The sequence below is a fragment of the Phodopus roborovskii genome, unplaced genomic scaffold (genome assembly GCF_943737965.1).
Source record: "Phodopus roborovskii unplaced genomic scaffold, PHOROB, whole genome shotgun sequence".
Classification (NCBI taxonomy): Eukaryota; Metazoa; Chordata; class Mammalia; order Rodentia; family Cricetidae; genus Phodopus; species Phodopus roborovskii.
The window spans coordinates 13,722,746-13,749,651 of NW_026126585.1; the positions used below are offsets into that span (position 1 = coordinate 13,722,746).

General features: G+C 38.7%; 1 protein-coding gene across 1 annotated transcript in view; it reads left to right on the forward strand.

Moving 5' to 3' along the window:
- Positions 1-26,906, forward strand: part of LOC127236396 (thrombospondin type-1 domain-containing protein 7B-like) — a 177,878-nt gene that overhangs the window by 110,682 nt on the left and 40,290 nt on the right. The window contains exons 6-7 of the mRNA XM_051204014.1: positions 20,898-21,089; positions 22,723-22,957. Of these exons, the coding sequence (XP_051059971.1) occupies positions 20,898-21,089; positions 22,723-22,957 (427 nt within the window). The remainder of the gene's footprint in view (positions 1-20,897; positions 21,090-22,722; positions 22,958-26,906) is intronic.

Consider the following 26,906-nt stretch of genomic DNA (forward strand, 5'->3'; position numbering starts at 1 on the left):
GGTACTCTGCGTGTTATTGGATGAGAAATGTAAACAACAACCTAGCCCCAAACACTTTGATCTACAGTGATGTCCTGACTGCAAGATACACTAGTGTAACCAATACCTGAATAAAATCAAGGCCCACTTCACAAGATCCAAACCATACCTGATACAGCTTAGGTGACTAATAACCTGAGTGTAGATAACCCACTGACCCAGGTGAAAACTAAATACTATTGTTCTAAAAAGAAAAAGTAGACTCGTATTGTCATTCTCCTATATCACCGGTCAGTGTCTTGCTCAGCCATCATCAGAGAAGTTTCTTCCTACAGCAGATGGGATCAAATACAGAGACCTACCACCAAACATTACGCAGAGAAAGAGAGACCATGGAACATTCAGCCCTAAACAGGAAGTCACCATTGTATTTCTCCCCTCAGGGCTCAGGTCCTCCCCACCCCCCAAACCCAGGACCCCAGCCCCTTAACCCATTCCCCACAGGAGAGGCAGAAAGAGTATAAGAGCCAGAAGGGCAGGAGATGGAGAACACCAAGAAGGCAAGTCCCTCTAAATCACCAAGAGTAAATACAGCTCATAAGAATGTACAAAGGCTATGGAAGCATGCACAGGGCCTGCACAGTTCTGGGCTTGACAGGGTCCTAGATCTGAAAGGAGAAGTGCACACATGGCTTCATCCCTAACCCAGAAGCCATCTCCAGTTTAACCACTGGCAAATGAAAATGGAGAGCCATCTCCACGGGAGATCTCACGGGGAAAACAAACTACTCTTAAATGTAGTAGATAGACAGCAGAAAACAAGCTCAACAGCATCTTTGGAGGTTCCTTGTTTCATAACATTGTGTCAGGGCTCTTTTCTTTTATAATTTATCTTTGTTGTTTTTAATTCAGTTCAGTCTATGCATTTTCTCCTCTCTTTGTACCTTGCAGGTCTTTTGTGTACGTATCATGGCTTACACTTTGTGTTTTTATGGAATTCCTGGGTGTATGTATGAGTGGATCTCTTACTGGTGCTTTTTATTGGGTTCCTTTCCTTCTGTTTCTTGGTTTCTTCCAATTCAGATGTATCCATTGGCTTTATCTTACTGTATTATATTTTATTATTATGCCATAGAAGCCTATTTGTTTTCTAATGGGAGACAGAAAAGGGCGCTCACCTGGATTAGAGGGGAGGAAGAGAGGGTGTGGGAGAAGGAGAGGGAGGGTAGCTGTCATCAGGATATATTATATGGGAAAATATATTTTTCAATAAAAGGGAACTAGTCTTACTGTCATTCAAGCAAGTAAAATAAAATTATTTTAGGGCAACAGATATAACCACGGTGTAGTGGGCTTTCTTAGTGTGCATGAGTGCTCTAGGTTCACAAATAAATTAGCATTCATTTTATTAACTATCTAGGAATGTTACATTTTATCTAAAATTTTTATTTTGGTATGTGCTACCATACATTTCTTGTCAGTTTTTGCCCTCTGTTTGTTTTTTGACAGATACCATAGGTATTTTTGTTGTTGATGCTGGTGATAATGATGAATTTATTTTGTGATGAGTAAGCCAATACACTTTTTATAAATTTTATTTTAGAGCCAACTTCAATAATATAGGATAAATTCTCTGGTCAAATTCATGAGAAGAGTCTATAAGATATACATTACCAACACTGGCAAGATTTGAGTATGCTTAAAAATTATTCAAAACTTAATTTGACTTCTCAAGATTTTCATCAGACTTGGTAATTGAAAATGTGCTCAAGAAAAATGATGTGTAAAATAATTTTCAAGCAAACTAAATATGCTCTAGATTGAGAGCAAGTGGCTTTCCAAATAAAGTACTGAAGGCTGATAAGGCAATTGTACTGGAAGGCAGGCCTCATCTCCAACCTGGCATTTTCTTTAGTATACAAAGAATATCCTTTTTATCATGTTCATAAACTCTGATGCTGTGGGCACCTCTTAGTCACTCATGAATATGAAGTGTTTTGAGCTGAGTAATGAGCAAGTTAAATATGTAGGAAGGTTCTCAGAGTCTTAGGATTGCTGCAGGAACAAAACTGGGTGGAGCTGGAGTCCAAATGCAAAGCCAAATCATTCCCTGGATACCCAAGCCTCAGTTAAAGTTCAAGGGCAGGAATGAGGTTCAGATCAGTCTCAGTTTTGGACTCAGAGCATCTGATAAAAAGAAATTGTCTTACATTGTATAATGCAATGTCTGTGCTGAACAAAAAACATGGTAGTGAAATGAGTCAGATGTGTTGTGTTTTTGAAAACCTGAATTTGAAGGAGACTAGGAAGTCATTTAAAATGTACCAAAGGAATATGAATTTACTTGGATTATTCAAGTGCGCAGGTCACCCACCAAGTATAATTTTATGTAGTGTGTAACTATTTACTAATGCTAAAGAATATCTGAGTGGTGAAGCAGAGTGTTTGTTTGTTCTCAGGGCTCTCACTACCAACTCATATGGAAGCATGTCAAGGGACACATTTGAAAACTTGATCTTGGCCCTGAAAATCTAAGCCAATATTCATGTGCATCAAAGGAGACAATAACAAGTGATGACCCCATGCAAATGGCCCTGGAGCCCAGCCCTGGGTGACCCAGCCGGCAAATGAACTCGTCAGTCATACCTCAACAATTGCTTTAGACTCCCAAAAATGCCACACCATATTCTGTGCACTTCAGACTTTCAGATATACTTATTTTTTTAATTTATTGAAACTTCTAATATACTAAAACAATTAATTCAAATTCCGCTAAAATTATTAGCTTTCACATCGCCGTTATTTATAGCCTCATAGAACTAAACACAGCTGTGTGAGAAAATGAAATAAGATTATATCTTAAACTCTTAAAACTGCACACACACACACACACACACACACACACACACACACACACACACACTCATCTTCTTTTCAAATGGAAAGGAAAAAAATTCAAAAGCACAGAACTAAATTTAGAACATAGTTAAACCAGAATTATTTATTGGCAATGTTAATTTCCTCAAACTCAGTCAGCACCTGAGTTAAATAATTAATTATTTGACACATACTATCCCAAGCAAAAAAGCACTAAGTTCTTTTTATTTTTTCCAGTTATTCTGATTCATATGAATAGAAATGCTAGATATTTCTAAAGTTGATGGTTCTGAATCTAGCTAATATCACTATGCATTAATGTATGGTGTGTGTGTGTGTGTGTGTGTGTGTGTGTGTGTGTCTGTGTGTATCTGTGTATGTTAGTTTTCTTTTCTTTTTGGTAAATAAAAAACCTAACATTGTCACTATGCCTATTTACAAACAATCACCATGATTTTCCTTCTATTTATTCTCTAGTTCAAATTTAGAGTTTATGAGTTCACAATGTCAGATATTATGAACCAAATATTCTGGAAGTATTGGGTAAGATAACTAACACATGCACACAAATACACACACACACACACACACACACACACACACACACACACATATATATATATATATATATATAGAGAGAGAGAGAGAGGTAGAGACAGAGACAGAGAGAGAGTGTTACCCTATACCAAGGGGATAACACTCTTAGTGGCAAGAATGGGTTACCTCTTTCCAAATTATTGGTCAGTGGGGATCCTGTAGACCTCCCAACAACATTTCAGGCTATTGCATTGCTATCTATTAGCCTCCAGAACTTCCTGAAAAGATCCTCTTGTTGGAGACACTATGTACTTGAGTCATAAGGCATGGAGAGGTCAAGTTGATGCCTATATGGAAACTTCATCTCTGCTAGTCAGCTTTCATAGTTCAGGAAGATGATATGGATGATGCTATGGGAGAAAATACTCAACCATCTTACCTGACTGTGAACCCTGAAAGCCATAATTATGACTGGCCTGATAAGATGTATACAGTGGTGTAGCAGCAGCAGACATGTTATGGAAGTAACCAAGCACTTTATTATTAGATTTAAAGGCTGCTTTACAAAGGCAACGTTCAGGCCTGACATTATTAACTAGGTCCAACACCTGATACTGGCCATGTCATAGGACCTGAGGGAATGCACTAGTAATACTCTGTTAAACAGGTACCATAACAATAAACTACCCCATGTATTTACGCCTTTATACCTTTATACCTATAGACAGTGTTTCTCTCATTCCTTATTGGAGAAGCCTCTTTTTTCTCTAGATGGTATAGAGGAGATTCGGTGGAGTTTTCAGGTCTGAATGAGATATCTCTCTTACCACAAGGCTCAAGGATTACCTACAAAGAGAGAGCAAAGTGATTATAAGAGCAGGAGAGAGCGGACGTCTGCAGGGAAACAGTGTTTGAGAGACATGGCATCACTGCATGCAGAAGACTAGCACAAGATCAAGCCAGCCCAAGTCCCAGCACAGGTTGGGGAGGGGCCCTCAAAGTCCTATCCTAGCTTCAGGAGTTATTGTCAGTTGATGATGGCTGGAGAAGCGATAGCCATTTTCTTTAGGGGTGTGGTCACTGAGGTGGTCCCATGCTAATGCATGCACATACAACACTTAGTGGAATCAGTGGGCTTAAAAATAAAACATGAAGTTGGGAGTTAAAGTGGTGAGGAGAGGGATAAAGAATCGGAGGGAGGGGAATGGTGTGTGGATTTGATCAAAGCACATTATAAGCATTATGAAAGTTTCAATAACAAATAACTAAATAACTATAAAAAGAGTATAAATTTGCCTAGGTGTCTTTAGGATAGTATGCAAAAAATACATGAATCAAAAATCTTAACTTGGACAGAGAGTAAAGAGATATGGACATTTTTACATATATTGTCTTATGCGCTTCAATAAAACCCAAGCTAAAATAGGCTGAATCAGTTCTGAAAGTGAGCTAAGTCAGCTTCTAGAGGAAGGAGTAACTCTTGAGAAATATTTGCCATGTAGACTTTTACCCCAAGCAAGACGATAGTGTTGGACAGTCAATACTATTGCCAAAACCATCAAATTGACAGATCACATGGTTCCTTACAAAGCCTTGTTCTGGTACTTTCGAAATATACATCATTTGCTCTATAATTCATCTCCTACAATAGTGTTACTACAGACTTGCTTGAATTTACAGTGTGCTTATACATTGTGTGAGTTTGATAGGGAGGAGCATGCTCACAGATTCTCAATGACTTCACTAGTGGAAGGGGACCTATTAATTGAGACGTGAGCGTTGAAATCACCCTTTTAAACGTGTATCTATAACAATGGTTATCTAGAAGTAACCTTTATTTGTTGCAAAGATTTTCCGGATGCTATATAACTTGCAAGAAGATGGGAGGGAGGCCAATGTCAAGACATGAGCCACATTTAATTTTTGCTTTAATTTCTTAATCTTTGCAAACTAACTTTTGAGACCCTAAGAATGCTCTTTTCAGATTTTAAATATTTCTTTTATAAGATGGCAAAAGCAATTTATCTGAATACAGACCTAGGAAATTATGCATCCTTTAAATAGGCTTTTAGATTACACTGTGAGATAGGCCTGGAAGTGTATAAAGACAGAGAAATTCTATTTGCAGTGTCAGTGTTTCAATATTTTATGAAATTAGCAAAGCTTTATTGTATTTTCTGCCTGAGTACTCAATTGAATAAAAGCCATAATAAATAAGAATTCAAAGGCAGAATTTTGTGAGGGGGGAAAGTAAATTAGAAAGGGTAATATAATCATACTTATATATATTTTATGAACTTCATGCATTCTGTATTTGAAAGTTTGTCAAGATAGGCTGGGGTTTTAAAATATAGATTAACATTGAAAGTTTTAATATTTTTCTCTGTTTACATACTTATTTCTTCACACATATAGTTATAAAAAATTCTGCCGAAAGCAGTTGGCAAGAAATTTTCTTTCATTATAATAGCTGAATAGTGTAGAGAATTGGAGAGTATTTCTTAAGTTAGAGAAACAATATTGCTTTTCCTAACTTTGGGGCTTATCTTTTACTTTGAGACTCTTTTCCCATTTCCATTTATACATATCAGTTTGGAAGAATGAACCAAAATTATTTTTGACAGATTTGAGATTTTAGGAAAAGCAATAATGAGAAAAACGAAACAGATTTCCCTTTACACTGTGCTAAAATTTTATAGATACAAAATTATGAGAACTTCACTTGTGGCCTGGCAGTAAATTGTACACAATCACTTTTGACTTGGACACATTGCCCCATGATGCCCAGATTTCCCAGGATGAGCTTGGCATGTCAGCAAGAGCTCTGAGCTAGCTTAGATTTGGCTGCTTGCTCAGAAAGGGCTGCTGATTAAGCTTTAATGGTTTGTGAAGTTTTACAGGAAAAAAAAATGTTGTTTTCTAAGCTTGGCTGAGCTTTACAGACTAGCATAGATAGGAAAGTCACACCAGGCCAGACTGCCAATATCAGGGTTCCAATTTCCATGGGTATTTATCTAGTTCATTCTCTCTTTACTCCATGGGAAGCCCCCTACTAGTAGTTTTCCAGAAGTATACATATTAGGAATTGAACATTCATGAAATTTTTACTGTTTTCTGTATTGGTGTTTTTTAATCATTTTTGATTATTTAAATGAACCCTTGCTGAAAATATGTCGTTTTGACATGGCCCTTCTGCCATCCAGTGTTTCCTTTCAGCATTATCCATGAGGAAGTGTATGTTGATGGAATATTACCCCAGACAAAATTAGAATCCTAGGCCAGCAAGCCAAGCAGCAAATCCAGCACAGAGTCAAATAAAATGGTTCTTCAGCAAGCTTTGCACAAGTGCCTATTGTTATGCCCATCATCCTTTAGCTTCATTCCTTCTTCTTTATGTAAGAAGGATTTTAGTAGTCCTGGTGCCACAAACAATAAACTTAAGCCAAATCTAAAGGCTGTAGGGAAGGTTAGTGGACATATCGCCAATATCACCACAAATGCATATGGAGTGCTTGCTAATTAGTACTTTGATCTTTCTTCATTTAATCACATACCTCCAGTGATACAGTAATCATTCACCAACTTGAATGTTGAAGCCAGCATTTAGACCAGAAATGCACAATTAGTAAGGGCAATCTAGACTTTAAACCCAGCCCTACCTGCCTTAAAACTTGCCAGTACTGGTAGCAGTTAGATAGACTGCTGTCAAATTTGCACACCTAACATTTTCCTTTTTGGACTAACTAGTGTTCTGCATGTTCAAAGAGATTTCTCAAATGCTCAATCATCTTTTTAGTTCGATCATACTGACTCTGATCTAATTAGCTTTCATTAAATAGTTACTATGGGTCTGGTGCTGTTCTAGGCACCAGCGATTCAGAAATTTAAATGATGCACTATGTCTTCTGTCAAGGGGAGTGCTATAGAAATTTTATAAGTTACAAAACTTTTATGTTTGGCTCAGATGTTTGTTCCATTTCAGAAAGTAAATGCCTGTGCACAAATAACCAGATAAACACTAGTGTAATAAGTCTAGAACAGTGGTTCTCAACCTTCCTAATGCTGCCAAATTTAAACACAGTTCCTCATGCTGTGACGACCCCCAGCCACAAAATTATTTCATTGCTACTTCATAACGGCAATTTTGCCACTCATGAATCACAATGCAAATGTCTGATACACAGGATATTTGCTATGTGATCTCCAAAGGGGTTGCAACACCTATGTTGAGAAGCACTGATTTAGAATACCTAGAAAATTATTGATTTAAGCCAGTGGGTAAGTTAGAATGAGATAAATGATCACAGATGTCTAATATTGCTAAATTGTCTCCAATGAAATTGGGACTTTCAGGCAATAGCTGTCAGCATAATTGTTAATGTTGTAATTAAGAACCTGACCTCTTCAGTAACACAGATGCCCAATAAAATAATATTTACCTCCAGAAATAAGAACATATTTCTTTTTGGTCTTAGTACAGGAGAAAAAGTATGCAGGTTTCATGTATCTGTGTTCTTCATCTACAAGTAAGCCATCTGAATTACATGTCACTATTATGAAATGAAGAATAAAGTCAGAATGATGGAATCAGGTGCTGGTAGTTTTGCATCATTTACTCCCTTTATTTTGAAATACCTCCCCATGTATTTTATTTATATTTGAAACTTAATATCTTTTTTGAATTGTTTGACACTGGCAAGCTCTTATCGTATCAAATTGGATGATTGTAGTGATCAATTTTTGGAAGACAAATGAGTTCTTGCAATTTAGAACTTTTTCAATACTTAACGGCATCATGATAACTTGAAATATGATAACTAAAAACCTGTCCTACTTAAAACTTTATAGGAGAAACCCTCAGCCCTCTGCCAGGTGGAGTTGCTTTCAGGGTGAGAACCTGTCTACTTGTGCAGACTCCCAATTGTTACTATTTAGAAGTGTGTATTCAATGCATATTCTTTTGCCAGTCCACCTCCCAATTATTACCTTAAATGACATCCTAGAGCCGTCATCCAGTAGCTGATGGAAGCAGAAACAGACACCCACAGCTAAACATTTGCTTAGTTTCTACTTGATGTTGTTATTTTTACAGCTGTCATATTTCATTAACAACTGAACAAAAGCTCCCCCCCACACACATTATTTGAACTTGAGATCTTACAAATAGTGAGACAGACTGAGTGTTAGTGTATGTATGTGCCCTCTAGCCTATAATACTATGATCTATAGCTGATGAAATTTTATAAAGCAAACTGGAAAAAGAAGTATACTCTCATTATTTTAGGGTCTTTACTAGTTCCCAACACTTTGATAAGAGAATTCTTATCCTACTTATCTTTAAGTGGCAAACTGACAAGCTTTCAGTAGCCCAAGAAGAAGATCCTCAACTGAGTATGAACATATCGTCCCCTGACCCTATCTGTGGGGGACTGCCTTGATTTTTCATTGATTAAGATGAGCCCAGCTCACTGTGGGTGACACTATCCCCTGGGCAGGTGTTCTAGGCTGTGTAAGAAAGCTAGCTACGTGTGAGACTGCAAGGAAGTAAAAGAAGGAACATTTCTCTATGGATTCTGCTGTACTTCCTTGGCTATGAGTGAGTTTCCTGTCATCAGACCCAGGCCCTATTCTACAAAACTTAATAGGAACCATTTACTAGTCAGAGGACTAAATATAAAAAAAAATAATCAGGAGTGCTTTTGAAAGAGGAACATTATTGCTATCCAAGAGTTATTAAGTCGATGAAATTGGCCTGCTTTCACATGCTCCATTGTTGTGATATTCTTTACAGGAAGGACTCTTAGATGCTAATGAGCTGTGAACATTCATCAGACATTCTGAAATATATGGTATATAAACGCAGTGTCTTTAAATAGCATGGTTTCTGGGATAGTGGGCATGCAATAGGTATGTGATTCACCCTATTGCATAGGTTTTGTTTCTTTCTTTACTTTCAATTATTGAATTCTTATAGTAAGCAAAGAATATAAAATTATGGAGTAAGTTCCCTTGCCTCAAAGTTTTTCCACACAATAATAATAATGGTTATGATTATGAAGATGATCTGACTAACAACTCAAGAAAAAAATATCCTAATCTCATTCTTCTTGTACTTTATTTAAAGACAAGCATCTTGGAGGACTAGGAACATGAATGTATTGAAATGAAAAACATCCTGTTACTTTGAGCATGTTACTGACAAGTTTATATTTTAAATTAGCATATTAGTATGTCGTATCAAGTTTCCATCTTAGAGTTTTTTTTTTACTTCAAATTACTGAATTGTTATATAATCAAATAGTATAAATTATGGAATAAGTTCTCTTGTCTCAAAGTCTTTCTGTAACACCTACCTTTATGGACCAACAAGAATGCTGCAACACAGAGAAGCTAAATAGAATCATCAATTAAATGTCAGGAAAGGACTTTTAAGGCAGGAAATCTGACTCCAGAGTCACTACAATATATTACCTGTCAGGTAATTTGGGAGTTAGAAACTCGACCTAAAGGGACCTGGACTGAACACGATGCTTTAAAAGTACTAGAAACAGACAAATATGTTTCCTTTTGCTGCTTGTTTACTGCTTTATCCAAAGTTCTTTGAGACCCCCTTGGTAACTGACATCGAAAGTCTGGCATCGGAAGACAAACACTTTATACAGATGGGAGACTATATAAAAGGAACACTACCTACACAATGTCCACAATGTCATTGTAAAGAGAAATCTGTTCTCATTCCATGCTCTTGCTCCCAGAATCTTGATGATGCTGGGCTCTTCGTTGTTATGTGAGCAGGTTTTGGTCATGGAAAAAAAAAATGGGTGTTAGCAAATCACATGAAGGTCAATGTTAGTTGTACACCTGGAGACTTGTCTGGAGAACACTTTCCGGACAAGATTATCAAATTCTAGCTACTAATGCGAATATTTTCAAATCTTACAAATTTTACAATGTTCTTGGAAATATTTTCGTTGTTAAATTTCTTGCCATGCAAACATGAGGATCTGACTTCAATTCTCCAGAACCTACATATAACTCTAAGCATGGTGGCACATACACATGATCTTAGCACTGGAACCATGGTAACAGAAGGATCCATAGAATGCCACCTAAACATTCTAAATTCAGATTCAGTGAAAGACCTTGCCTCAAAAAAAATTTTAGAGTGATCAAGTTAGACACCCAATGTCAACTTCTGTCCTCCACACTCACATAGTATGTGTTCATACATTTGCATATATGAACACATACATATGACATACATAACATCATCTCTCTGCACACACATATATATGTGTATATATGTATATATATACACATATATGTATATGTATATTCCCTTACTGTTTTGAAAATGTTTTTCTAAAATAGCCTCATACATTCCAGAGATAACCTTAAGTTGAAGAAAATGTTGATAAAGTAGATGTTTCCAAGGTACAACCTTTATTTTACAGAAGATAGTGTTAAGAAAATGAAAAGAAAAACCATAGACTGATACATTTGAAAGTCACATTTAACAGAGGATGTCTATCTAGAATGTATGGAGAACTTACTTAATTTAACAGTAACAAGCAGGCTAATTAGGACTGTAGTCAGATTGCGCCAAACAAGGTGCCCTGGCAGAAAGAAGAGGAATACATGAAGGGATGTCTGAGATGATAAACCGTTAAAAACAATAACAACGTCGTGCGATATTACTGCATACTAATAATAATGCATAAGTTCATCCACTAACTGCCGCTGTGGGCAAAGTACAGCTAGGCTTCCCACCCATCTCCTCATGGCAAGGCAAAATGGCACAAGGTTTTGGAACAGTTTGCCAATCAACACCCAGCATTTCCCTCCCTTAATTGTTTACTCAAGGGAAACAAAAATTTATATTCATGCAAAATCCTGTTCAGCAGCTTTATTCATAATCTTATAAGCGTGAATATAACCCAAATGTCTTTCAGCAGGGAAGTGAGTAAACAAAATTCGCTACATCCACTTGAAGCAGCCAGTGCCATTCAGCAGCCTAAGGGATGAATTATTGATAGGGGTGCAGAGCAGATGAACCCATGTGCACTTGGCTAAGCACAAGAAGTAGGACCTCAGGGATGCTGGCTGCATAATTTTATTTGCATGACATTCTTGGGGCACAAGGAAAACTAAAGGGACAGAAAACAGATCAATTATTGCCAAGGGTTAGGAATGGGAAAGGAGCCAAGCTTGAGTGTGTGTATGTGTGTGTGTGTGTGAGAGAGAGAGAAAGAGAGAGAGAGAGAGAGAGAGAGAGAGAGAGAGAGAGAGAGAGAGATACAGATGACAGACATTCAAACACACAGGGAGAGTATACTTGTGTGTTGACAGAACTGCTTATATGGCGGTCTATGCTAGATGGTACACTTTCTAAACCATGTAAGATCTAGACGATACAAAAAGTTCATTTATGTGTGGTAATCTAAAAATATATTTTTGATGATAAATAAAAGTGTTAAAGCAAATTCACAATTGCTTTTTAGGATCATCTTCATGAAATTCGTACCCTTGACTTTATTTTTTCCATTTTATTATTATTATTATTCACAGGAAAGCAATCAATGGTGTGGTCAGGAATGGTCTTAGCCATTAGTGTTATTTAGAGAAATTGAAAACCTCTTAATTGTGCAATTAAATTGTGATACATTCCCCATGTATGGGCACTTAATTATGTTCCTGAAGGTTAATTACGGAGGGATGGTTATTCATCACCGACACGCTATCAGTTTACTCTATTGACTTGTCTGGTCTAACTTAAAAGTATTGATTTTTCAGTATTAGAAAAAAAATTCCAGGCAACCTGAGTACTTTCTTAAGGTAAACCTCTTTTGGAAGCTAGTCTAATCCTTTACAGACAGCTTACCAACAAGCTATTACTCATCTTTTCAAAATAATTGCAATTCTCCTGGAAGTTTCCCACCTAGGATAAAATTGGGATGAATATCTTTGGCCTAGATCATTTTTCTCTGAGGAATGCCCATTTTTCTCATTTTCACCCATAATAAAAAGTCACATTATATATAAATCGTACTTTGCAATTTTCCAAGTATTATATTGTATTAGCTCTTTGATCTATCACTGGCCCCAATAACATAACCGGGGCTGACAGTCAGTCTCTCTCTGCATTTATTGCACACACTTAGGGCCTGAAGAAATTTAAGTTCTCAAGGTCACATTTCAGTGGGTGTCAAAGACAATCTGACCAGATGTCATTTCTGCTCATTAAATGGCATGTGTTTGCAAACCCAGAACTTGAGAGGTAGAAACAGGAGAATCAGAAGTTCAAAGTTATCCTCAGCCACCACATAATGAGTTTGAGGCCAGTTTGAGTTCCATGAGATGTCGCCTCAAAAACTGAACACACACACATAAATAGAATATGTACATTTTAATTTATAGTGCGCTATTTATTTTTAATTAACTTTTAATTAAAATATAATTACACCACTTTTCTTACTGTTCTTACTCAATGTTCCTTTAACTTGTCAGTTTAAAAATAAAATGAAACTCTTGAGAAATATGGCATCCGCATTAAATAGGAATCATGAGACCATATTTTGACACATTCTGTGTGATTTTCTGTGCCGTTGGACAACAGAATCCCCATATTAAACCATCCATTTTTTCTAGAAAAGGTAGGGTATGTTTTTTCAATTGAGACAGAACATCACTATACAACACACAGTAGCCAAGAGCTCCCTTGTAGCCCACACTGGCCTTGGAATCAAATTCCGTTGCCTTAGCTGTTTGTGTACTAGAGTTACTGTTGTGCCACAGTGCCTGGAAGAAGTTAAATGATTTTATGCTTTAACTATGATCAGGTTTCTAGTCTGTGAACAATAATAGAATCCTGGCCATTATCTCAGATATAAAAATGTGTAAGGTATGAAGATCATTCAAATATCAAGAGAAGAGGGCTGTAGCTCTCAGGATGTTAGCTTATTCCAGAAGCTTCATTGTCTGGTTTCCTGTATCATGAGAGAACAGCCTTGGGAAGATATGCAGAAAAGAGAAAATAGTGCCTGCCATTCTGTATGTGGGATTCAGGGTAATGAAATGTGAGTGTGGAGGTTTAGGATTGGCTAATGAAAAAGCTAGGGCCCAGTCTTTAGACATAAAACAGTCATGTGCTGGCAGCTGCTCCCTGTGGCCTCCTGTGACGTTAACCCTAAGCCCCTGTGTGCTGACTGGTCAGGAAACGGGGGCTTGCTTAGGATCGGGTATAGCTGTGTACCAGAAATCTGAGACTGGGACAAGAACTCAAGACAGCAGCCAAGGCTGCAAGTGTGCTTCTAACCCAAACAAAGTTAGTTTAATAGAAACAGCTCACTTAGAGGCCCTATGAACTTTCTCCAGAAAGTTCAACATTGGTACATGCACACACACACACACACAGGCATGCACGCACGCATGCACGCATGCACACACACACACACACACACACACACACTTCTTTGAGACTAGAAGAGACAAAATCAAAAAAATAGGAATTTTTTTTTTCAATGTGCATTAACTCCAAAAAGATCTGTTTGGGCACATGGTGCTAAATGACACCGAGGGGACAACTGCTCACTTTTGTCTTACCTGGTCACACTGGGAGCTGTGAGTTCATTGATACCATTGTCAACTTTGTAAAAGTTTTAATGTTCTTTAGGATGAAGCCATAGTGTGAAGTCTTCACATTATACACACACATACAGAAACAGTGGATACTTCCTCCTGGAATATGCGAATATGCCCAAGGACACAGAAGTTTCAGCACTTGGGCATCACGTTAGGCTCCGTGTGACCCCTTTGGAACAATTGTCGTTTGCTCCTCGATCCTAGATTCTGTCCCCAGACTTTGACAGCTCCTCTCACCTCAAAGCAAGCTTGACAAAGCATCTCTGCGGCAGTGGACTAGACAGGTACAGGCAGTGTCCTGAGTGAAAACAGAAGCAATGACTATCAAATCTGAGAGTACTGGAGCTGTGAACTTCAGAGCTTGGTTTCTCAGATTCAAATCCCGCCTCTCTCTTACTGAACTCGGGTTTGTCCTTGTACGGTTATTTAACGTATCCAAAAGTAGAGGTTATCATCTGCAAAGTGAGCATTGCAGAGGTGCTGTCTTGTAGAACTGTTGTTAAACCCTGATAGTCTGTTGTTACTAATTTTAAATGATGTCTGCATGCATGGCATGGGTGGGTGATAGGTTGTGTATGTGGGTATGTGAACATGAGTGCACTGTCAAAGGGCACTCCACTAGAGCTGGAGTTAAGGTGTTTATGAGCCACCTAGCTTGGATGCTGGGAACTAAGCACAGTTGCCTTCTTCTGCAAGAGCAGTGCGGACCACCTCCCCTGCACTCCTGTGAATTTTAAATGCATGTGTTATGTGTTTCTCTGGGAGCTGACAGCTACTAAGCACCACGTTTGTGTTTTCTTTTATTAAGGCCTCGGGGGCAGCTGATTACACTGTAGTGCTGGGTGTTTTCTACGCAATCAAAAGTGTTGGCTGCTGTCTTGATAGTATTATAGGCATCAGGACTGGGAAGGGCTTCTGAAGGGCATCTTGCCTGCTACGGTGTTAAGTTTCAGCCACTCCTGGCCTTCATTAACACATTCACCTAGAAAATATCTTTTATTCGTCTGTTATCCATTCTTACCTGAAATGCTATCATTTTAGCATTTCTTTTGGAGTGGCTTCTGGATTCATTTTACACATATTTCTCTCTTTCTCCTTCTACTATTGGTGATTAGATTTTCGTTGCTTCTCATTTTGTAAACATGCTAATATGCTTATATATTTTCCCATAATTTTTGTATTATCTTTTGCATCATATATTGTATTGTTTTGTTGACCCTCTGTATTTTCCCAGTGGGTCTGCTTTATTTATCCTTCTACCTCTCAATTTTGCTTTCTTTTTATTAGCTTACCTTTTCTACTTTTGAAATCATTGTCCTGTCCATCCCTTGTTACTTGGGCCAGGTAATCAAGGCATCTTCTTTGTCGGGCCAAGTCTTTCCTGTACTCTTTAACTAGTGGCTGACAGTAAACTCTCCAGACTCCCTTTTCCATGTCTTGTGTCAGCTAAAAGAATGTAAAGGAAAAAGACACTCATGGGGGTTGTGAACCAGTAGACAACACATCAGAACAGAGATGACCAGAGCCTGCGATGTCTTACAGATCTGATTACAGGCTTAGCTTAGACACTATGTGCAAAATTTTACAAATGAACTTTTTAAGCTTCTCTATACTTTGGGTATAGCAACAGTGCTAACTTACCACATGACGTTAATGTGGCTGGTCAGTAAAGCACCACTGGTGATAAGAATGGCTAGCTCGACCCACTATAGACTTCCCTTAACGTTAGATCCATTGCTGTCTCCACACAGCTGTTTTAAGTTTCATCATTATCACTATTATTAATAGCACACCACCAGGAAGAAGTTTCTTTGTTCCTCTCCCTGTGTATGTAAAGTAGATACACACATACATGTTAAGTTCAAATGAGCAAGCAGACTCAGCAGTCATGTCGCTGACAATATTAGAATGTCGCAAGTAAGATCTGCTTTCCCCTGAACTTTGGCTCGATATTTTATTGCATTGACGTATAAACATTTCCGTAACTGGAAGTGGCCAGAGGCAACTTCATTTCAGGGAGGTAACATTTAGATTTAAAATACGGCATTAAACACAGATGTACTCCACTTAATTTGTTCTGGAAAAGTCTGCTGATAGTGTGCTCCACTGTCGGCAAGCATTTAATCAGCATTTATTGGCATTCTTTTCTGAGATTTAAGTAGGTCATAAAACTTTTATGGCACGTAGAGTATTTTTGATAATGGCTTCAATATTTTCTATACATGGTACAGTAGTACACAAGTAGAAACGTCAATAAAGTAGCTAGCGAGCATCATTTCTGGGAGAGTAAAGTAGCTCAAAGTTGACAAGATAACCAAATGCCTCCTTGTGTTTCAAATCGTACTGCATATTTTATGTGGATATTTCATGCTGTTTTTTCTTTTATTATTTTGAACACTTGTAATCTAGGTTGTGAAACTAATAATTGTATGCTATGTTGTTTACTTATCATAAAAAAGGAGTAATAGAACCATGACACAGAAAGTCGAATAGAACATATTAATGTAGAGAAAAAGTGTCAATCTCTGGTAACTATTCCAGTGTTCGGTTCAAAGCAATTTCTTGCTTGGTAGCCACAGAGAACCTTCAGTAAACTACTTTAAGATTATCATTAGGATATATATACCCTGGAACTGGACAAATTAAAAAATATTAACTAATAGCTAATGCTGAATTCAGGTGCAGTTGTGGATATCTGTAACCCAAGCTACTCAGGAAACTGAAGCAGGAGTAGCCCAAGTTAGAACCCAGCCTGGGCAACTGAGTGTCAGTCTGTACCCAAATAAAATTTAAAAACAAAATAAGCCAATGGTGTCATTCAGTGGCACTGTGATGAGAAATAGACAACAGCACAAGTTTTGCATATATTAGCATATTCAGGAGCCCATGTTTGAGCCAAATGTTTTTATTTAATATACAGGGGCCAATGGGAATGGTCAATAGAGAGATTACTGGAAATTTGCCTTAAGTTTGAAGTGACGGAAATATTGTTAATGTTGTACACCATTGTGAATGTTCTGAAGAACACCAGGTTGTTTTTTTAAACTATGTTCATTTTATAGAACCTTATCATATTGAATTTTTATTATTACATGCGGAGATCAGAAGAGATCCTGCGACCCTAAATAGATTAGTAAGTCTACTCAGAAGTCTTGTTTAGCATCGATTCCAGGGGTTTTGGTAAAGGCTGGGAGTAATTTTGTATTCCCCTTGGAAGATGAATTCAATTTTGCTCTAACATCCCTCTGTTTTATTATAACATTAACTTATCAGAGCTTATGAATACTCATCATTAGTGGGTTAGCTTCTCTTTAGTAAGTTGCTGTGTTTCCCACACACACCTGGAGTCAGTTGGTCTTGCTGATCCATCCAAAAGACAGTAAACAAGAAAGCCTGCACACATATGGCCTGATATGCATATTAGAAACATGAGGACATGGATCTAGGTGGGGGTGATGTTGTCAGGTCCAGATGCTGTAATGGGACTTTGAAGGGTTCATTATTTCATTGTATCAACAAAATGGGTTAGATGATTATAAATATCTATGTCATTCATTTACCTCTACAGAGACTCTGATGTGTACCCAGTAGAAAAGTACAACTTGTGCATTCTATGGTTACATTGTAAAAACTGAATGAAAAGGCCCTTAGTCTATTGGTGTGCACGTGTGTGTGTGTGTGTGTGTGTGTGTGTGTGCGCGCGCGCGCGCGTGCACACGTGTATGCGTATATGCATGCATGTGTATAACATCTTGTAAGGGTCCTTCTTATAGAGAATCTATCATGTGGTATATTACTTTTCTGATGGGTTGTCTAAGTAATCCATCATCCTTGGGCTCTCCTCAAAGAAGACGTTCTTATTTCATTATTACAATGAGATAGTAGAAAATAAGGAAGTTAAGCAGTCTCCTTGAGGGAAGCAATTGCTTCTGGTAGCTACAATTCTCATCCCAATACTCACCTGACTGGGGCATGTTTCCCTATGTAATTTTTCTTTGGTGAGATTTCTTACACAAAAAAGACATAGGAGATTTTGCAAGGCCTGCTTATGGCTATCGGTTTGGTTTCCTTAAAGCCTCTCTGTTTGTTCATAGACCGGCATTAGCCCGCAAGGACAATCTGTCAGAATGTTGCTAGGTATAATGCGGTTGCATTGCAACAGTAATAGCTATATCACTTCACGAGACAGCTTTGCTTTAGAAAGTGTTTGAGAACCTGAAGTGAATGCTGAGAGGCGTCAAAGTGTGGTGCCTGGAGAGGAGGTAAAATTTAGGTCATGACAAGGTGGAGTGACTGGGAGCTTAAAGACGGGAGGTAAGTAAAAACGTGTTCACACATTTCCATTATCCCTTAGAACAGAAGGGCAAAGAACTGTCCCAATGTGTCTCATCTCATCGGCGATCAGTATTGTCTGCCTTCCACATGATGTTATGTTCCTGACTGTGCCTTTAGAGGAGCTCCCCTCTCCTGAGGCACCCTCCCCTCAGGGTCAACAATCCTGGCCTGCCTCTGCTTCTTGTTAAGGGTGTATCATGACACCAACTAACTCCAACAGGTTTTCTGTTGCGAATCCCGATGGGGTTTTCTGCCTGTGCCATTTATTTGCTACTTACTTTTGGACTCTGTTTAATTTTGCGTGTCTGTAGCTCACCTGGATGGTGCACATGGGCTTTTGGAGGTTCATTACACTGAGCCTGTGTTTTTAATCCCATCGCAGTCACTGCACAGTTTCCACCCCTTGAATAATAGCCAGTTTCATGATTCTTTAATATAAAGCTTTTTTAACACATAGGGGGGGTAAAAAAAAAAAAGATGCTATTTATTTTAGAGAGCCGTTTCTTAAAGGGAGGAGGTGTGGCTGTTAATGTCCTGTTGTAGTAAAGCACTGAATCCCATTTGTTTCCTGAGAAATCTCTGATGCTCGCTTACAGTGTCAATACTAGCAGCATTCTGCATGTTTGACCCAGTACTTCCACAAACACTTTTCATAAGATTTCTGTATCTCTCATCCCTGGAAATGTTTTTCGCAGACCATCACTTTAGAATGCTTTGTGTCAAAATTATGCTAATCATAGCCGCAAGAGCAGGGATTGCATTTTGATTAGATGTAGGTTGGGTTCTCCGCCTCGCCCCCTCGCCCCTTCCCCCCCCCCACACCTGCTGGCTTCTGAGTGCGGGAATGAGGTGCCCCTAGATGACTTCCTGTGTTGAGTTTGGAGGGGGTGGGTACACTGTGTGGACTCAACCTGAAAATAGATTGAGACTGAAGGGGGAATGATTGGAACTGAGCTTTCAGCTTGATTATCTGCTGGAATCTCTATTACTTCTCATAATATGCTTGAAAAATTTTATTTGTACCTCAAGGGCAATGAGCCTGGCCTCATTTACAAATATGAATGCAGATATTCACCACACACTGTCTCCTCCTTGAGGCAGGCTTCCTGTAGGCTTGTTTTATTTACATCCTCGGAAAAGAGTATCCATCTCCAGGGGATTTTACATAGCACAGATAATGGGATAATGGAAGCCTGGGAATTAGGGTTTTGCTGTGATTCCCAATTGTCCCAGGGGTAACTATGAGCCAGTTTTCCACTCTGTCCCTCTGACTCCTTATCTGTGAACTGAGATAGAACATTCTGGCCCCCATGAGCTTCTCCTAAGGGTACCTGAACGAATGCATGATATATGCAAAATACGTAGCCTACACCAAGGAGGTACTTGATAATCACTCTTGTCCTTGACATTATTTTCCTGTGTCAGACTTAGCACAACACGAAAATTCCAAACTGTAAAGTCACTCAGACAAAGCTGTCTCCTGTAGTTGTCATCCCACATTTTATGTCGTTATTCTTTGTGTCCTCTGTTTATGAGGAGACTGTGAATGGATGGAGGGGAGAAGAGGAGAATTATTATATGTAAGGAATTTGTCATAATGATAAATAAATGATCCAAAAGGTTTTTTTCTTCAATAAACTATTGTAACCTTTTGAGATATAGAAAGTAACTTAGAAACGATCCCATTATTTCTAACCATCAGCTCACTGTTAAGCACTATCCTACCTTGGTTTAAAACTTACAAAAATTGTATTAGGACACGATATCAAAGGATTGTAAATGTTATTTATAGAGGGGCAGTAAAGAACCAGTGTCAATAGCAAAAATGGTCATCTTTGATATTTGGTTGTTTTGTAGTGCGGTTTTAAGTATAGTTATTATTTATTTAAAAGTTGATTGGATTTTTATCAAATGTGTTTGGAAGGGCCTGAGACTGGTTTTCAGTTTTTGTTAACATAGTCTGTAATTTCAGCCACGGGCCTTTGTACTGTAATTGTATTATTTATTCCTTGACACAAAGAAGAAAAATCATATGGTAATCTTGCTAGATATTGGGTATTCGGGGACAAAAGCACTGAAAGGAACTAGATTGAAGAAATTATCCCTTATCGGGTGGATATGATGGTTGGCATCAATTATGATGTTCAGGACACCCTGGTCTGCACTCTGAAGATGAGTGAATGCTTGTTCCATATAGCTGCCATTAAAATGTCAGTCATACTTAGCTCCAGTCATCAATGGCTAAATTGTTTCCAAACATAGGGACTTCATCCCTATGAAGGATGACAAATGAGAAATTGGCATATTATCTACCTTTTTAAATACCACATTACTTGTTGGCAGATTTCCCTTGACGTAAACATTATGGATAGCTGAAGGTCCTTCTGTGTGTAAACTTCATGGGTTGGACACCTGCTGAAGGTTTCCTAGACAAAGTAGAATATTAGAGACAGCAATGGACCATTGAATTCCTTGGACTGGCCTCGGTTTTCATCACTAAGCAACTGTCTCTAACCCTTTGGTTACAGGAGAAGAAGTATCAGGGAGTCTCTGCCCAGTGCCTCCTCCTCCAGAACGGATGGCTTGCGATATTCCCTGCCGAATGGACTGTGTGGTGAGTGAGTGGACGGTGTGGTCATCTTGCTCCCAGTCCTGTTCAAACAAAAATGCAGATGGCAAACAAACCAGGTCGCGGTCTCTCCTGGCTTTGGCTGGAGAAGGTGAGTGACAGATTCAGTACCTTGACTGGAAGCTTTGTTATTGAATAAGGGTCAGCAACATTCTTGTCATGCATGTAAATAAACTTAGATGGTATCTTTCTTTAAATGTGCATTAACCATTTCATTTCTGCACATGCTTTCTTCTCTGTGAGGCCTCTATTTTATCCACGCTGAGCTCAACTTTCCACAGAAATTGCTTTAGCCCTGAATCTCAAATGTCATTGTTTAGTTAATTAGATTCTCTTTTTATTCCACTGCTTAGAGAAGGGAGCAAAGTATGATCACACATCCAGGCTCAGGTATCTTAGACAACTGGGAACTAAACTGGATCTATCTGGTATAAAGTGTTCCAAAACAGGAATTAGGAGAGTTGGCTTTCCCACCAAGAACTGCCAATAACACCTGTAAGGTACTTATCTGTGTCCTGGTTTCTATTTTAAGGATACCTAGTGCCAGGAGCCAGGGAGGGAACATGAAAGCCATGAATATAGCTTTGAAGAAGGCAAAAGGTGCTATGGGAATGTGAACAGTAACTTCAGAGCAAATTAAAGGGACAGTTGTTCCTGTCATTCCCGGCAATGGACTCTGTCCCCAGACACACATTCCATTCCTTTCATGTCCTTCCTCTGCCTCCTAGGCTTTGGCTCCATCAGAGCAGTGGGATAGTGGACTCCAGCTGTGAGTAACATCTTCAACAAGACTTCAGCACTATGATCGTGAGCCATAGAGCCCGGGTCATAGTAAAGAGAATTTTTGTTATCTTAAAGTGCAACTGCTCTTATATATCCTAGCTTTGATATTTCTGTAATGAAGGCTGAAGATTCATATTAGAACAAAAATAACAAAGTGGACACTATGCATCCGAGCCATTTGTCCTACTAAATAAAACATTGTGGTGTGGATGAGTAGAGGAAGATCAATACTTCAGAGACACACTGCTTCTTATACTGGAATAAAAATGTAAAAGAATAGATAGTAATGAAGTTTGGTTATCTGATTCAGCCAAGGGTTTAAAGGTGAACATCTGCCTGGTCTCCCTGCCAGGGCATAGTGGGTTGTCAGACTATTTCAGATGAGCACTCTCTTGCCAGATTTTAATACATGCCTCTAGGTTTCTCAAATCGAAGGAAAATGCTTCCTGGAGGATGAACATTTTAAAAATGGCACTCAGAGAAATATAACATCTTCCTTAAGAAAGGGAATTATGCATAGTTGTTTTTGACATAACGTCACTCCAAGGTTATAGCCTATTCCGTGTCACTGATTTACCTATATATAGAGTTCATTTGGCTCAGGGTCACTTGTCACCCCAAGGTCATGAGTTGGTCTATCTCATTGACTAGCTCTTGCAAACAAAAGAAAAGTGGATCTCTTGGATTTCGTTTCAGAGATGTGTGCTCCATAGGTGGATAGTATACCAAATTAATTTTATATTCTGCTGAACATGGATCTGCTGCCTGAAAACCAGGAGACAAGAATGTACCACAAGCCTTCAGTTGTGGCACAGGCCATAAATTCCTGATCTTAGGGTGGGACGTACCTAGTAGTTTAGGTCTCCAAGCCACAGAAAGAACAAAAGCAAAAATGATATCATCATCATTAAAGTTTTCTTTCTTATTTAAAATTTCCACAGGTGGTAAGCCATGCCCTAGTAATCAGGAACTGCAAGAGTACCGTCTATGCAATGATCATTCCTGTACACATCTCTACTGGGAAACATCTGCTTGGGGTCCCTGCTCTGAAAATACTCTTGTGACCGCCTTCAATGTGACCATTGGCTGGAATGGAGAAGCAACATGTGGAGTGGGCATTCAGACACGGAGAGTCTTCTGCATCAAGAGTCATGTGGGACAAGTAATGACCAAAAGGTACCTCCCGCTTTCTGCTGAAAGTACATATGATCATTTTATACTCAGATATTTTTAATAGAAGGTGATTACCAAACAAATGATAACCCTAGGCTTGTGCTACAGTAACAAGAATCTTTGTTGTTCTTTGAAAAAAATCTTTATTACTTATTTTAGTTTATCCACGTGTACATGTGTATTCACGTGCACGCGCTTGCGCACACGTGCGCGCGCACGCACACACACACACACACACACACACACATGCACGCGCGCGCGCACACACACACACACACACAGGTATCTACAAAGGCCAGAAGAAGGCATGAGCTCTTCTGGACTAGGGGTTATGGTGGTTGTGGGCCATCCTACTTGACTTCTGGGAAACAAACCCTGGTTCTCTTGAACAGCAACACATACTCCTAACCATTGAGCCATCTCTCCAGACCATGTGGTTCTTATTACTCAACCATCTATGATCAATGCATATACTTTAAAGTTAAGCACATTCAATCATACACAGCAGAAGTGCATTTATAATGTATTTATTAGTCAATGAAGATGATTAAATGATCTCCACATACATGAAGTGAATTTGAGTAGTCAAACACATTTTCTAGGGCTGACCTCTGCATCTTTGGCTCTTCTCAGTTCTTATGGGGATTAGGTCAGCCTGGAGCCAGGGTCTGTATGTTGAAGGGTAATGTTTTACTATTGTTTAGGTTCCCAGATCTCTCCTACCATGGACATTTTGGTCTGCCTAATCTATGCTCCTAAGTAGAATATAGTTGTGTTTACTGTATCCTCTGTAATGAAGATAAACATTTTTTAAAGGTAAAGGGATATGTTGACATAGGAACTAGAACACAGACTCTAAAAACCATTTCAAGGAATGATAGGAAAGAAGAAACTGGCTAGAGAACTCCAGTGGGAGAGTTTCATCTCTGCCTTTATCCCTTTCTCAGATTCAGATGCTGTCAGAGATGGGGTGGTTGACCTATTCTCAGAAATTCCCCTGTTGCTGTGCTTGAAGACCCCACACTGATCACAGGAGTGCTGAGACACCAAAGTGTGCTGGTAGACATTTTGGCATATTGACATCAGCTTGGTGATGTCAGCCTTCCCCTGGGAAATAGGAATTTTCAGCATAGTAAAAAGAAACTCATTTATCAATTCTCTAAGTGCATGAACCCAGAGGTACTGCAGTCAGGTGGTAAAACGAAGACAGAATGAAGCTAATGCTCAGAGAGATGCAGAAACATTTGCTGCACAAATGTAGGCAGTGTTCTGCCCAGCTCTCCTCACTTTCTGGTAATGTAGGCAAACTCATTTGCCTATCTGACAGATTCAATACACTGTATGCCTATTGTGGCAACTCATACACTGGCTCCATTCTCATCACTACGGTGAAGGGCTGTGCCATTTTTTTTTTCCACACCGCTACAGAAGATCCATTGACTGCATACGAGGGAAACCACAGAAGCTAAAGCCAAGGGAACAAAACTGCCCAGAAGAGTGCTGGCAGCACAGATGTGGTCTGCCATTAGAGCCCACTAAACACTAGAATAAACATAAAAAAAAGAAACAGAGTTTAACAATAGGGTAACCCCGATATGGCATGCAATGAATTTTTCCTCATTATTGTAAAGGGTAACTTTGATAGGCTTGGAGTCTGATTACCTTTTTAACTCAGAACTACAGCTAGAAAAGTCCACTTGGTGTTAAGGTAATTGTTTTTCTATTTCTTGTCAAAAGGACAATAGGAATGAGATTCACATCTACCATGTAAGTTAATACCACATACCAAAAAAAGTATTACATCGACAAGAAAAGTTGAGCTTTATGTTAAACAGCCTTCATTGTCCTCTAATATCTCAAAATTACTTTGGGTAACAGCTTATTATAAAGATAACTGAGCATGCCACTTTGTTCAAATGTTAACTGTCATAGTAGGAATTGCTGTCAGCTGGACACAACACAAAGTCACTTGAGAAGAGAGTCTTGATTCAGGGATTTCCCAAATCAGCCTGGCTTCTGGGCATGTCTATAGGGGTTTGGCTTGTTTTTTAATTGCTGTAGGGGGTCCCAGCCTACTGTGGGCAGCACTCTTCCCTGAGATGATGGCCTTGGGTTGTATAAGAAAGCTAGCTAAGCATCAGCCTGAGAGTGGTCCATCAAGCAGTGATCCTCCATAATTTCTTCTTCAAATTCCCCCTTGAGTTCCTGCCCTGACTTCCTTCAGTGATGGGCATGGAAGTAAGAACCCAATAAACCATTTCCTCTGCTAAGTTGCAGCAGAGTTGAAGCATTAATATAAAGATGTTTTGTGGCTAAAATAAATCATAGTACTAAAAGTTTACAGCTTAAAGATTAATTTGGAAAGTAGTATATATTTTTGAAAAAATATATGACACTGTAAAATATTAGTTTGATGAATAACCTCCAGTTTTGCTATAGTTTTTTTTGGTCAAAAGTCACTTTGATGGATATTTCACATAACACAGCACAGAGAGTTGGAAGATTGTTAATGCTAATTACTTTATATAGTGTTAATGAAGCTGCAAAACAATGAGGTTTTCATTCTTACTGTATGTCTCCAAACCACCCTGCTAAATACAAGCAACCTGCGTTGACTTTAGCAAGTTTACTTAGTTAAAATTCTTGAGGTCAATCACATTAAATGAAATCAGAAAATGATGCCCCAGTAGAATGCCCTATGAGATTACCAGCAACTGAAAGAGGCCTCATTCTGCCCTTTCCAAAAATGAACACTTATGTTCTTTTTAGTGTAATAGCCCATTACAACACAGGCAGATCCCCCTGTCATTCATGGACTTGTTGGGGTGGGATGAGAGTTAGGGACAGAAAAAGAATAATATTCCACAAGGAAAATTCTGGGGTAGAGAATGAATGCACTAAAGTGATGGTTTTCTAAAAAGTTTCTCTTCTCACACTGCTGAGTCTGAGTTTTCATGCAATTGGGTATGAGAAAGTTACCATTGTATGAGTAATAAAACTGATCATATCAGAAAATGAGAACCAGCCAGTGTACTGCCCAACCAGAAGTCAGAGCTCACATGGGTATTTCTGGGGTTTTGTTTCATTATTCAGTGCTTTCCAGTTGTATAGTTTAAAATAAAAAATAAAAACAAAGATTAAAAACGTACAGCCCAAGCCTCCCAAAGTTCCTGATAAGCATTCCCTGCCTTTACTGTGAAAATACCTGGTATTTGTATGAGATACAATTTAAAAAAGAAAAAGCTGTGCTTAAACATCTAGTATATAAAATATTGGCAGATAGGCTCCATCCAGCTGAGCGTGATGACTGCTGCTGGGTCGGATGAGTGATTAGGGAGATGTGCACAGAGCATGCCCCGTGATGAGAAAGACATCCTGAGAACTGGCAGGGCTTAGTAGCTCCAACTGATGTTTTTTATGTCGGTATAGAGCTGCAACCTGCATGATCAGAGTAATAGACAATGTGTGCAGAATTTCCCACAATACATCTAAGGGACCGTATGTATAAAATGAACTTCACGTACCTAATACCAAGAGCACTGCCATTCAGGGCACCTTGTATACACGCAGGTAGGAAGTTTTAAGTCATCCCCAGTGGCAAAGACCCATGCTTTTTCTGCTAACTGAACAGTGAATCCACATCTTCCTGGTTTTTAAGGCTGTGCTTTCAGCTTGGAAATGCTAGAGAAAATAGTAAATGACTCACTGACAGGTACTACTTTTTCTGAGCTATTATGTAGCATTTTAAATAGGAAAGAGAGAATTCTGTCACCAAGACAATCAGAGCTACTAGTGTGCAACAGAAGTGTTATGTGTAGAACACACATATGTAAGTTCCAACATAAACAGTATCGGCTCTTGGTGTGATCAGTCACTGAGATAATACAGAAAATCAACCTTGGAGTTTTCCCAGGCAGAGAACACCAGAACTGTGTGTAGACAACCCTTTTAG